This window comes from Sphaerodactylus townsendi, linkage group LG14, assembly GCF_021028975.2.
Source record: "Sphaerodactylus townsendi isolate TG3544 linkage group LG14, MPM_Stown_v2.3, whole genome shotgun sequence".
NCBI classification, from domain to species: domain Eukaryota; kingdom Metazoa; phylum Chordata; class Lepidosauria; order Squamata; family Sphaerodactylidae; genus Sphaerodactylus; species Sphaerodactylus townsendi.
Genome location: NC_059438.1, coordinates 27,936,282 through 27,950,657, shown reverse-complemented (window position 1 = coordinate 27,950,657; position 14,376 = coordinate 27,936,282). Strand labels below are relative to the sequence as shown.

The window sequence follows — 14,376 nt, the reverse complement described above, 5'->3', positions numbered from 1 at the left end:
GCCTTCTGTGAGTTCTATGCTGGGAACTTATTTCCCAGGCATGTGCCTGCAAGCTGAGTCAGATAGAGACTCTGGCATCCCTGCAGAGGCTGCTTCAGCCTCTCCTTCCTCTTGCCATTAGCCCCACAGAATCAGTCTTGGGGAGCTGCCATTTGCCCTAATGGAGGAAGTTACATGTACAGACAGCAATACATAATTTCCTCCGTCGTGTTAACTAGTGGCTCCTTGGGACTTGTTCATGTCAGGGAAATGGTGGTAGGGGTGGGGAGGTTTACATGCCAGCTCCCTGAATTGGGTCATATCCTGGCAATTAAGTTCCCACCACAGAATTCACTTCCAATCTTTGTTGGTAGCCAACATGTGAATGTGAATCATCCTTCAAGCAAACATATTCTTATCAAGAGGCAAAGCCATCCCTTAAATTCAAAAGACTGTATGGGTGGATTTCCATGGAAATTCTGGGTGAGCTCAACTATTACAACAGAATCTGCCAGTTATCCTTTTGTGACCGTCCTCATTAAGCAGTATGAGCCAAGAGGCCTGTGATCTACAAGAGGAATCTGAGATCACTGAACTTAATTCCTAGTCCAAAGTGGAGGTAGCTTTCCTTGATACGTCTCCCATGTGGGATCGTGGGATTGCGGGCTGGCTTCTGAATTGCCAGTTTCATTGGCTGAACCACCCAGTGAGCAGTGAGCATCAAAGGCATCTTGAGATCTGGGTTTTGACTTGGATGAAGATTCATACAATTGGAATTAGCCCACGGGTCACGATTTGTTTGTAATTAGAACTGGATCGAAGTGGTTTGAGAATTCATGTCTTCATTAGCATCCCTCAGACACAGTTCTTAGTCATATGCTTTTTTCTTAGCATACTTCTCTTTGTAACCCCAATTTCCCTAGGTTGCTTTTCTTATGTTTTATGAGCCTGACTCAATTCTCAGGATTAGGAAGAGATCTATTCTTTAGGGTGGGTGCTGAAATTTGCAAAAATAAATCCTCGATGGCAAAAATAAATGCTGCTCCTCCGCATTCAGTAACTTTGCTCCTGTAACCAAAATACTTCTCATCCTGCGGCAGGTGACCTTATGTTCCAACACTGTGAAGAAATATGAAACGGCGCTGGTGGTCGATGTGAAGGGTATCGGTGAGGAAGTGCTGGCACTTCTAATTACAGCCAGGTATTGTCCCTGTCACTGCTGCACTTACGGCGATGAACTGTGTATTGCAGCACAGAACAGATGGAGGAGCTTGCGAGGACTCCACTGAGAATACCTGGTGGGGGGGTTGGGAAATTAAACTTGCAATGGCCTCCTGAACTGCCTTGCTCTGCAAATGGGAGGCGGCAACTGTTGTGAAGTCTTGGCAGTTGCTCCAGTTTTGTCCCTGCCTCACCCCCTTCATGATTGGGCATAACTCTTTCATTACGCTTTTCACTGCTTTTTTTTTAAACACACTTGAATCTGCCTTATACTTACTCAGACCCTCAGTCCATCAAGATCAGTACCAGTGGTGGGATTCAAATAATTTAACAACCGGTTCCGGTGATGGGATTCAAATAATTTAACAACTGGTTGTTTGCAAGCACTATTTTAACAACCGGTTCTGCTGAAGTGGTGCGAACCAGCTGAATCCCAGCACTGGTCAGTACCATCTACTCAGACTGGCAGTGACTATTCAGGGTCCCAGGAAGAGGTCTTCCCCATTGCTTTCTTCCTGATCCTTGTGGCTGGAGATGCCAGTGACTGAAAAGTGTAGGGATAAAAGGCCATGAAATGTAAAAGCCACAGTCTGCAACATTTTTATACAAAGCTTAAGAGAGTATAAGAAAAGCACATCCCTGACAGCTGTAATTGATGATAAATAAGTTAACCTAGGTATGTTAAAACAGTTTAACACCTGGTGTGGCTAAGGCATAGGTGTCCAACTTGCGGCCCTCCAAATGTTATGGACAACAGTTCTCATCATCCTCTGCCAGCATCATGCTTGCAGGGGATGATGGGAACTGTGGTCCGTAACATCTGGAGGGCCACGACTTTGACACCTGTGGTCAAATTTTTCTAGTTGATACAATTTCTTGTTGATATAATCAAACCTACCGATCGGTTATAATCCAGTAATTCCTCATTGAAGTTTCCCCTTTTTTTGTCCTGGAGTATATTTTATCTCCTTCTGGCCAAAGGTTCGCTTGATGTAGCCGATGAAGTCGTCTTTAGGGTGCAAAAGCTTATTCTTCAATAATTCTATTAGCCTTTAGGTTCCTTTTTGCTTTTGCTGTAACGGACTATGATGGCTGCCCCCACTCCAGTTGGAACTGGGACGAGACCCCTTGAGACTGAGAAAAGTGAAGCCTTGCTGTGCCACGGAATGAATGAGTGGTGTTCGTGACGGTGACATGAGGCAGACCCATCAGCTGGATACGTCTGACTGACAGTCGGTGTGGAGACTGCCTACTTAGCGTAATATGTGGAGATAGGAGCAGCTGTGCTCTGAAAGGCACAAGAGAAACAGATGCGACTCTGAACCTGTGGGCTGCGGGGAGCAGCCCAGAGGGATCTTTTCAGTGCAACGAGCCTCCTGCTCTGCCACCCTTCCAAGGCAGTAAACGGGGTGTGTGCCACTGAGTCAGGGGGTGCTTTTGTTTTTGAGACCCTTTGGACCCTTTAGCGTTGCTGTAATGGAGCAGCTGAGCTGAATTACAGATGCAGTTTGCTAAATCTATTGTGGTGGACCCATGTTTACAATCTCCTGTGGGATTATTTTGTTTTGCATTAAAACAGCAGTGTGGTGATGATTTGGATTGGAACTGTGATGTTGGGCGGAGAGGGTTGTTCAGCCCTTTGCTCCATGCCAGTTTGTTTATCAAAATAGGTTCTAAGATGCAGTTTGCTCCATGAGAGCATAATACAACTACACGTACAATACCTGTGTTTCCCTCCACTTCTCCCCCCCCCCCCCACATCCCCATATATGGCAGATAATAGGTTGGGAGAGATAGAATAGAATAGAATAGAATCTTTATTGGCCAAGTGTGATTGGACACACAAGGAATTTGTCTCCGGTGCATATGCTCTCAGTGTACATAAAAGAAAATACATTTGTCAAGAATCATAAGGTACAGCACTTAATGATTGTCATATAGGTCTAGTAAGCAATCAGGAAACAATCAATAGTAATAAAAACATAAAATGTAAAATCATAAAATAAAATGAAATGTCAGCACAGGCTATAGTCATACAGTCATAAGTGGGAGGAGATGGGTAATAGGAATGATGAAAAAAGTAGTGCAGTAATTATATAATAAGTATATAATAAATAGTTTAACATTATCGAGGGAATTATTTGTTTAACAGAGTGATGGCATTCGGGAAAAAACTGTTCTTATGTCTAGTTGTCTTGGTGTGCAGTGCCTGTAGCGACGTTTAGAGGGTAAGAGTTGAAACAGTTTATGTCCAGGATGCGAGGGGTCAGTAAATATTTTCACAGCCCTTTTTTTGACCCGTGCAGTATACAGGTCCTCAATGGAAGGCAGGTTAGCAGCAATTGTTTTTTTCTGCAGTTCTGATTATTCTCTGAAGTCTGTGTCGATCTTGTTTTAGATTTAGATCAGACATCAGTTCAGGATGAAAGGGTTAATCTCCATTTCCCCCAAATAATCCAGCCTTGCAGCATTTTAAAAGCTCACCAATATATTGTGGGACATGTTTTTTATGAGCCAATGGCTTTCTTTGTTCGTACAGTGCTGTCCCTGGACTTGGGACCTCACAGAATACAAGAAAATGGGTTCCTGCCCCAAGGAGCTCACAGCCCAAAAATTGGCCCAAAGGAGGCAACAGAGGGAGGGGAGGGCACCAAAGGTGGGGAGGGAGTGGGGAAGAGTTATTCCAAACACACGTGCTTGGACATGGGGAGGGGGACTTGGGGATGTTGCTAAGACATCATGTGCATTTCGCGTCATGTGTGCTTTACGGCCACAGCAAGGGACAATCAGGCACGAGCTGATGATTAGGTCTTTTCTGTTTGGCGCTGAATGACTCATGAGCCCACTGAATAGGTTTGTTCCAGGTGTTTACCCAAACTGCTCATGTGCAAAAATGCTGCCTCTGCAAACAAATGAGCAGACGTGAATGTCTTTAAGAATCTACTTACACAAACATTGAACAGCAGGATGTTTTTAAACTTGGCCTATATCAATGACTAAATTATATTATTTGTGAGTGATTTAGCTGCCTGTTTAAAGAATTGTCTGCTTAGCGTCTCAGTAAGGAGGGAAGTGAAATAGAACTCAGTTGGGCTGTGTCAAAATACAAACAACTGATCACACTGTTTGTAAAGATTGCGGTGAAACCTGCTTGAATCGTCATTAACAGGTCAATAAATTGATGAATTTTGTCAAAAGTTCCCTGTTCGTAACTGGCAAATAGGACATGAGCCAAAACAGCGAGTGTTCAAGCTTCCCTAGCTAAAGCAGCAATTCCCAGCATAAACCCCAAGGTCTTCATTCTGTAATATTTAGTCACTGACCGTAAGTAAAGTCGTCGTCTTCGTCTTCATCTTCGTCGTCGTCGTCGTCATCATCATTCTGTACACTTATTTATTTCCTTTTGCCCTCTTCCTTCTTCCACAAAGCAAAGAGCCAGTTCTGGCTTTCCTTTGAAGAAGTGCAGAAGAACTCCAGCCCAGAACCCCATCAGTGTTACATTTTTTTTTCACAGAGGATTTCCAGACCTGGTGTGTTACCTTGCTCCATGGGAGTGAAATATAACTATATGTACAATACCTGTATTTCTCTCCTATACAGGGCACAGGTAAAATCAAAATCCAGTTAAAAGAACAATCAGTGCAGTTGAAATTGGTTTGGACCACTTGTTTGCGAAACAAGATCTAGTGATCTTCTGTCCTCTGCAGATAATGTAACAAAACAATGTTTGCATGTCTGCATTTGCAGCAGCGAAGGTAAAACCAAGAACCCTTGTTGTGTGGATGCAACTTTGGAATCCTGGGATTTTGCTTTCCTGCTTTTGATTCATGCACATCTACACATGTACGCACACACCTCCTCTGCTAAATGTGTGAAAAGGTTACCCAAAGCCTTACCAGTAACGCACCAAAACCTTTATCCAGATACTCTCTCAAACAGCTGAGATTTTAAAATGTTATCAAAAGGAAAGGAAAAGAAATAATAAAACCAGTTCTCTCTCAGCGCTAGAGAGTTCTAGGTATAAAAAACAATACCAAACAAGGCTATCCAGCCTAAGGCAGAAGAATTGCAAGAACATCAATGAGAAAACCTAAAGAAGTATCCTTATGAATGAATCTCTTTAGAATGGTGTCAGGGGTTTTATAGAATTGGCTCATCTAGACCATTTGATCAGTAATTAACCAATTGGGTGTCGGATAGACTCGGATCTTCTAGGTGTTGAAGGAGATGACCCCCACCTGAGCATTCTTGGCAGTTAAGCCCTATCGGTCTGGTTTAGAACATAGCCTGTAAAAGCCAATTCCATTATCTAAAGAATAACACTACTTAAACTAAACATAAACACAGTTTATGACTTTAGTGAGGCCACACAGTTGCATTGTAAACAACCTAACAAAACCTAGTTGCCTCATAAAAGACTCAATATACAAGACAAATTTATCCGTAAGTAAATTTAAAAGAATATATACCGGTACACTTTCTTCACAAAATGTTACACTTCATGCAGGTGATGAAAGATTCTGCCACAGTAGATATGCTAGTCTTTAAGCTGCCAGGAGACATCCCTGATTCTCAAGAAAACTATAAGCTGCTAACAAGGTTTCAGGGTGAGAAATCTCCCTGTTCCTTGGGCACTTACTGGTGGAGATGGAAGATCTGTGGATTGAAAGCTGTAACAGCTTCATTTTGTGTCTGATTTTAGGGGGAGGGTTTAAAGTCAGAGTTTGTCCTGTGGGTGATAAGGCTCCACCTGACAGTGTCAACTGCATGATGCTCTGCCCTGAAATGTCTCTTTCTCTGTTTATGTGCTTCACTTGATTGACTAGATGCATCACACCTGACCTGCGAGTGGCTGATCCCACCGTGAATTTTGGACGTTGTTTCCTGAAGTTCCCCTACCAGCAAGTGGTGTGTGTCATTAATGACAGCGACCTGCCAGGGTGCTATGGCCTCCTCCCCCAGGTCTGTGCCTTTTCTAACCATGCTGCCATACAGTTATGTGTGCTGGGGTATTTTAGCTCCAGACTGAACTTAGGGTGCCAGGCTGGTCCTCTAGCATCACGACATGTTCTAGTACAGTAAATGTGTTGAGGGTGGTGACCACCTCATTAGGGCAGGGACAAGAGAAGAAAAATGGCAAGACCCATAATAACATTTTCCTGGCTCCACATGCTTGCATTTCCTGCTGTTGAATGTCTTTTAAGTTCTTAAGCTTATGAAACCTTACAAGGAATTCTGGAAAAGGGTTCAATGAGAAGAGTAGTCTTGTGGCACCGCAAGCTGAGCTTCTTCTTCAAAAGTGACTCTCAGAAGCCTTACAAAACTGGATAGCTTTATTCACTGGACCTTTGCAAGTGTTAACAGCTTTAAGAACATAAGAAAGAGCCTGCTGGATCTGACCCGAGTCCATCTAGTCCAGCACTCGCAGTGGCCCACCACATTCCTTGGGGAGCTCACAGGCAGGATGTGAAAGCAATGGGCTGCTGCTGCTGCTGCTGCTGCTGCTGCTGCTGCTGCTGCTGCTGCTGCTGCTGCTGCTGCTGCTGCTGCTGCTGCTGCTGCTGCTGCTGCTCCTCCTCCTCCTCCTCCTCCTCCTCCTCCTCCTCCTCCTCAGCTCCTGGTCTGCTAAGGCATTTGGAATCTCAGATTAAGGAGGATCAAGATTGGTAGCCATAGATCGACTTCTCCTCCATAAATCTGTCCAAGCCCCTTTTAAAGCTATCCAGGTTAGTGGCTGTCACCACCTCCTGTGGCAGCATATTCCAAACATCAAACGCGTTGTGTGAAAAAGTGTTTCCTTTTATTAGTCCTTATTCTTCCCCCCAGCATTTTCAAGCTTTGCAAGCGAAAAGCGCTAGGCACAGTTGTGAAGGCTGGTTGTGATGCTTTTCTCTCCATCTAGGAATATAAAAAGGACACACCAATCCTATATTCCAGTCCTGCACCATGTGGCATCATTGCGCCTCATGCCGTGGTTGAGATCCCCGTTGCTCTGGAAGTCCAGGAGATGGGGCAGCAGGAAGCCACAGCCCGCATGGCTGTTTTTGGGAGTAAAGACCCACCTCTGGTGAGTGGAATCTATCAGTCTGAACTGCCTGCGGCAAAGCTCAATAGTAAGTCTTCCAAAAAATATATATGCTCAGGTTTTCTACCAAGGTTACTTTCTTGGTCAAAATGAACTGAATGCACATCAGCAGGTGCGTCAGAAAAGTTATTGGAAGAGGGAAGAAGATGTGGATTCACCCAGATTGCATGATGTACCATCTTAATAGTCGACACATAGGAGCAGCTGGAAAGAGCACTGTGAAAACTCCAGTTGGGTTGGAGAGCTTCTGAAACCATCTTGAAACAAATGTTAACGTTCTGGTTTCTGAAAGCACTGTATTTGGAAAGCAGTCCCACATGCCTGAGCATACCCTGAGGAGGCATCAGGTCCCAGGGCTTCTGGCAAGGGTCCCTGCAGTTGAACCCACCACTCACTCATTTGCTAGTGCCCCACCATACTCCCAGCTATTTACACTTTTCCTCTGGGAAAACGGGTGTAGGAGGTGCTGAGCATAGGCAGTGGGAGAGTTTGCAAGTGGGCAGGTTAAGGAACACAGGCAGGTGAAAGTGTGCAGGTGTGGGGAAGGAGAGCATGTATAGGGAGCTGGTGCCAGGTCAAAGAAGAGAGTGGGTCCTGTGAGTTTTCTGTCCTGGCCTTTTAAAACCTGGAACTGGCTCACACCTTTGCCATGTATGCATGATTGGCTCAGGACGTTACATCTGAGGCACTAAACCTCTCTTTGAAAGCTGCTCCACTGAATGCTTAATTCAGACTTGCATCTGAGAATTCACACTAGGATAAGGGCTATCTCCATCTTCTTCCCTCTTTTATTTTATGGGCATGACCTTGAAAAATTAAATAATTTCAATGTATTGTTGAAGGCTTTCATGGCTGGACTCAATTGGTTGTTGTGGGCTTTCCGATGTGTAGCACACCTCTCTTTGTGATACACCTCTGAAGATGCCAGCCACAGATGCGGACAAAACGTTAGGAACAAGATCTGCCAGACCACGGCCACACAGCCTGGAAAACCCACAACAACCAGAAACAATTTCACTTTATTCACAGCCATCACTGGGCAGGACCAGTGGCCAGTGCTTTCCCACACAAGAGATTTTTGCTATAGCTCTATGAATAACTAAATGGCTTGCTCATATCACGGAAGATATTAGCATTACAAACTCCGGGTGACCCTCCAAGCCGTTGGAGGTGCAGCTGCTCCTGCAGCTTATCACAATTAATGCCCACCAGGAGAGATGGAGTTCTTTAAGAGAAGTGACTCAGTTCAACAACTGACTGACCTTCTTTGATTTTGGAAAAGCAGCTTTCCCCAATGCCTGTAATCCAAGACAGGAACCCAGGAAAGAATTTCATTGATCCAGGACTTAATTTGGCACCACAGTGGAAATAAATGACCTAACACACAAGGGACAAAATTGGAGAGAAAAATTGGGCCTATCTGACAAGGCAGCCATTTTAGTCTTACTGGGTGATGAGCCTCCTCGGCCTTAATGTCTGTTCTTGCAGTCCTTTCTGTCATTGTGGAATCTCTTCTGCCCTCTCAAGAACAACCCATAACCATTTGTTTCCTTTGAGGGACTGACCCTTGGGCTAATGGGCTGCAATAGCAGTGATCACCTTTGGCTGGAGCAAGCAGAAGCTTCGTCTCCAACTTTACTAACCCAAAGGCCCCTTCCGCACATGCAGAATAATGCACTTTCAATCCGCTTTCACAATAGTTTGCAAGTGGATTTTGCTATTCAGCACAGTAAAATCCTGCTGCAAAAATTGATTGAAAGTGGATTGAAAGTGCGTTATTCTGCATGTGCAGAAGGGGCCACTGTCTCCATTGCCTCACTGGTCTGGCCAGTAGTTTCAGTCATTTCCATGGTGGTTGTGCTAGAACATAAGAACATAAGAACAAGCCAGCTGGATCAGACCAAAGTCCATCTAGTCCAGCTCTCTGCTACTCGCAGTGGCCCACCAGGTGCCTTTGGGAGCTCACATGCTAATTGATGTATTGTGAGACAGACTACTTAGCAATAGGATTTGTCAAGATTTCAAACCAGGACAAAACAGCAGGGGTTCCCTCTGGAAGAATTGATGAGCTGCCTTTCCCAGCATGCCGTGCCCAAGGCAATTTACCAAACATGCCACAGCATGTACTTTAAAAACAAAAACATCACTGTACAATCAATTGTCAACTCAGTATGTGGCAACAGTGAAAGACAATAGGAAAGATGATAAAATGGCCAGTATTCATGTATAGCTCTATTGTGGACACAGATGAAATACAGTGTAAAGTTCAGGTAGCTATACCTCAAAAAAGATGTTGCAGAACTGCAAATGTACAGAAGTGGACAACCAAGATGATTTATGGTTTGGAGCACCTTTCCTATGAGAAAAAGCTAGACAGTCTGGGACTTCTCAGTCTATTAAAAAAGATAAGCTAAGTTGTGACATTACAGAGGTTTATAAAATTAGACACGGGGTAGAGAAAGTGAATATAGGGCACTCCTTGCCCTTTCCCCCATAACACTAGAACTCAAGAGGACCCAATGAAGTTGATGGGTCACATATTCAGGACAAAAAGAAGTATGTCTTCACTCAATATGTAATTAAAACTGGAATTCACTACCCAAGGATATAATGATGGTCACAAGCACAGATGACTTTAACAGGGGGTTAGATTGACTGATAGAGAAAAGGTCCATCCATGGCTGGTAGCCATGATGTCTAAAGAAGGCCTCCATATTTTGAGGCAGTAAAACGCAACATCAGCAGGAGTTCTGGGCCTCTGTGGTTTTTTTTGTTGTTGTTAGCCCTTCAATTCAGCTGGTTGGCCACTGTGTGAAAAGGATGTTGGACCACTGGTCCGATCCAGCCAGACACATGTTATTGTTTGATAAACTCTGCCTCTATCCAGATCAACAGTTACATCAAGATTATCAAATCATCAAAAGGCCCTTGGAAATAATAAACCCTTATATACCTTAACCCTAAATACAGGCCCCTTCTAGAATGGTGAAGCTACCACCGAAAAAATCCTGGAACAGACTCCTTCTGATTTTATCTCCCTGTGGAAGGGTACAAAATAGAAAACAGATTTGATGTACATGTTTGTACACAGAGGGAGGTATGTGAGACTCAGGTTATAAGACTCTTTACACATGTAATATGATGGAAGCATTAATTCCTGTCAAAAGATGGACTGTTGCTTTATGAACTGATTAAATTAGCGCCTGGTTCATCACCAATCATGATTTCCCCCCAGGTAGGCTAAATCCAAGACTAGACAAGACACAAGTCAAAGCTTGAATCTAGGATCCATTGGGCCCATCTGGTTTTGGCCCTGGAATCAATATCCTGAAAATTTCCTGATATATTTGGGGGAGCCAAAAATATCCATAAAGTACTGATAAAGTATTTTGCAGGTACATTGCTGGCTCACTTATATTTGAATAAACAATCCTTAGCCACTTAGCAAATGGAATACTGTCCCACAAGAGGCCTGCCTGGCCACATATCCTTACTTACCTTTCAGAGATTTATAAACAGCAGAGTGTTTTGGATACTACTGAGAGTAAGCAGAACATAAGCTGTCATTGGCCTGTTGAAGCTGCTGGCTTGCTGTTGTTTCCTGTTTTTGCATTCTTGTTTGAAATAGCTGTATTTGTCTTTAAACTATTGTTGGATGTCTTAGGAGGTATTAGGCTGGGATTTATTTTAATAAATGGATGTAGTATGACTCTTAAGTGGAAGTCTATCAGCAATATTTATAGCAAACTAAAGCTTCAGGATTTAAAAGTGGGTGTTGCAAAAGTCTGTCCTGTCCAGCCAGTGAGCATCTGAGGTTGAATCAAAAGTTTGCAACAGGAAGATCGTTGGTGTATCCCAGTTCCCTTCAGAAGTCTTTTCCTAAGTCCCTTTCATGCTTACTGACTCAAAAGAAATATGCTTGCTGCTAAAGACAGTGATGTGCTGACTTTTCAATCTCTGTTCTTTTTTCCTGTTGTTCCTTGGAGCAGGCAATTGATCTGGTGACCTTTGGAGAAGGGCCGGTTGTTTATGTGCATCCTTCTAATCTAGATTTTGGCAACATCCAGGTCTTAAAGGATGCCTCCATGATGCTCTACCTTTCCAATCAATCTGTTATTCCTGCACCATTCAAGGCACAGATGGTGAGTATGGAATTCTTTCGTAACAAAAAAAAAAAATGTGGGCGGAGCAACTAGTAAACTTGTGGAAACCTTTCGTAAAAGAATGGGAACCATCTTCATATGAATGACCAAGCAAGTAAATTTTGATGTCCACCAGACCTTCATTTAGCTGATATTTCTTTCCCCTCCTTCACTTCTGCCTGCATATGTGGCCAGTTCTTCTATCCTGTGTAATATAGTGATGGGAGTTAAGATGTACTGGTGTGAATTACAACTCTCGGTAACAGGAACAAGGTATTTCTAAAAACATTCGTGAAAAACCTTGATTGAGGTGTATCCATCCTCACTTGCTCTCTGTCACAAGAGTACAAGCCAAGATCAGGTCAGGAGACAGCAAGCAGAAGCCGAACACAAGCTGAAGTCAGGATGGGAGGCAAGCAACCAGGAACTGGAGCACAGCAAGTGGTACAGGCACGTAGGAGAGACGTTGCTACCACATGGCAGCTCTTCCCTTGGCTTTTTTAAAGCCAGTCTCTCACCTGGCAATTAGAGATACTCTGCACATGGTTTATGCATCAGACTGGCTTGTGCAAGCATTCTCCATCATAGTTGAGACCTGGCCGATGCTGAGCAGCCAAACGAACGCTGCATCTTCTCTCATGAAAGTCACTGCACAGCTTTCTTCTGCGTTGCTCGCAGGGTTCAGAGGGAAGTGAGGGGAGGGCATGTCAGCCTGGGGTCCCCTGCATCTCATCTAGAACTGGAGGGCTGAGGGTCTTCTGTGCTTGTGCCTGACTGAGGCTGTGATGCCAGTGTCTAATTCCTCAACTAAGCTCTGCTGGGCCATGACATACTCATTCCCTATCAGCAAACTGGGAGCCTCTGTTACTGATTTATCAAAATGCACAAAGAACAGACTCTAGGAGCCAGAAAATGCCTGGTTCAAATCTCAGCCTCATCCATGACAAAATGTCTTGGGCCCCTGTCTGTAAGGTGTCAGACAATAACAACCTTTCGTCTGGCACTATAATGAGTACTGAAATAACGTGCTGCAGTGCAGTTCCATGACAGCCCTGTTCTAGCCAAGGGTCTTCTTGAAAATACTGTGCATGCACAGAGAACACAGTTGGCTTCTGCCAGTGTCACCCTCCTGCCCAGAGGGAGGTGTTCCAGACTAGTGGGACACTGATAGCCTCCTCAAGTTCAGGACGGTGGTGGGAGGGGAGGCAGCTTCCTTTGCTGGTGAGCCCACTGGCTCACATGAGAAACTGAGACTAAAATGAGCTTATGTATTTTGTTTCAGGCCCGCAGTAATTCTCTGTGGAGGATTGAGCCCTGTAAGGGAGTAGTTCCTCCAGAGTCTGAGATATCAATCACTCTGATAGCACACCTGGATGATACTGTGCAAGTCCAGGACAAAGTCCACCTGGCCGTGGAGAACAGCATTTCCTATATCGTCCCAATCCAGGCCACTGGCATTGGTACCACCATTGTCACTGACAAGCCCTTTGCTCCAGCCATCGATCTGGGACCCCACTTCAGGTAAGCCAGTGTGATCGTTGTCAGTGCTCTAACCTAGCGCATGCAGCATTCTAAGGGTTTTTTAGCTGCAGGTGTCTGGTTCTTAATCATCTGTTTCGCATAGAAGTAGTTCAGGCTGCTTGGAAACCTTTAGTTCTTAAAATAATGCGTTGTCAGTGTGTACCAGATGCAATCAGGTCTAACATATATTATGGTTACTCCAGCAGTCATGGAGATTTACAGTGCTGTCCTAAGGAGGCCAATGCCCATTGAAATTGAGTTTTTTTCTGACCATCCTGAGTCACAACCTCTGCTGTAACTATTTGTGTAACTGTTGTTTTGACCTGATATTTATTCCATCTGCTGAAATTGAAGTATGGTTCTGAGAGCACTCCATATTTTATGAATGACTGAGTGAGGAAAACTTTGGCAAGGGCATCCATAGTTGTGATATATTTTGCTCAGGCTTTTAAATTTTTTTAAGAATAATTTGAACATACGTGACGATAGAAAAAAAACACCTTAACCCACAACATTTGAAACAACAACTATATTTCAAGCTGTCACCATTCTTAGTTGATACTGGACAGGCACAGTTGTGTATGTGTGTATATATGTATATCAGCACTGAGCCCAAATTTCCTTTTGTGAAAGACATGGAGGACTTCCAGTTAGCTGCAAAGACCAGCTTCTGTTGACCACCATCTTCTAACTGCACTGTCTCACAATTTGGCTTTCTGCCATACTTATCTGTGTTCTAAAATTCAGGTTCATACAATTATACCACTTGTTAGCAATTTTTTTAAAGTGCAATATCACCTTTGATATAGTGCGGAACAGTCTTGTAAAAAAAATCCCAGCATATGGTTTTAGGCTCCATTAATATTTTATGTCCTGTTATTTAATTAATTTCTAAAATGCTCTTTCTCCAGAACTGTTAAATAATGGGACATGTATTTGTAGTTTGCTGATGCCTTCCCATGCTTCCAGAAAGTTATTGCCAACTGGTCTTGTAGATTGTTAAAAATCTGCACGGAATCAAGTGCTGTCAGAAATATTTTCTTTTATATTGGTCTGTATTGCATTCTCAGGACCTGTAATACCAGGACCTGCCATTCTCTACCCATGATTGCACAATTCAGCATTTTATCCTATTCCCACACAAAAAGTTGGCGCTTTTCTATTGAACCTCCCCTCAGTCAACTTTGGCAATATTGTGAGAAGAGGTCTCTTGTTTCCCTGGCTTTGTATTCCAGCCTCCAGAGTTGGTTGGCGAGCTACATAACTGTTTCTGTCAAAGCATAATATTTACATAATCATGCAACTGAAAATACTGGGAGCCATTCTGTGTATCTAGCTCGCTTCAAGAAATATGTATTGTTCATTTACCATCACATCAACATATCTTGTGACTTTATTCTCAACCTAAACAGATGTTGAATTTGCAAT

The 14,376-nt window shown here is 43.6% G+C and overlaps 1 protein-coding gene across 1 annotated transcript in view; it reads left to right on the top strand.

The window, feature by feature from the left end:
- Nucleotides 1-14,376, top strand: part of HYDIN (HYDIN axonemal central pair apparatus protein) — a 187,323-nt gene that overhangs the window by 38,106 nt on the left and 134,841 nt on the right. Inside the window, exons 15-19 of the mRNA XM_048515341.1 lie at nt 1,080-1,180; nt 6,027-6,168; nt 7,103-7,267; nt 11,275-11,427; nt 12,710-12,948. Of these exons, the coding sequence (XP_048371298.1) occupies nt 1,080-1,180; nt 6,027-6,168; nt 7,103-7,267; nt 11,275-11,427; nt 12,710-12,948 (800 nt within the window). The remainder of the gene's footprint in view (nt 1-1,079; nt 1,181-6,026; nt 6,169-7,102; nt 7,268-11,274; nt 11,428-12,709; nt 12,949-14,376) is intronic.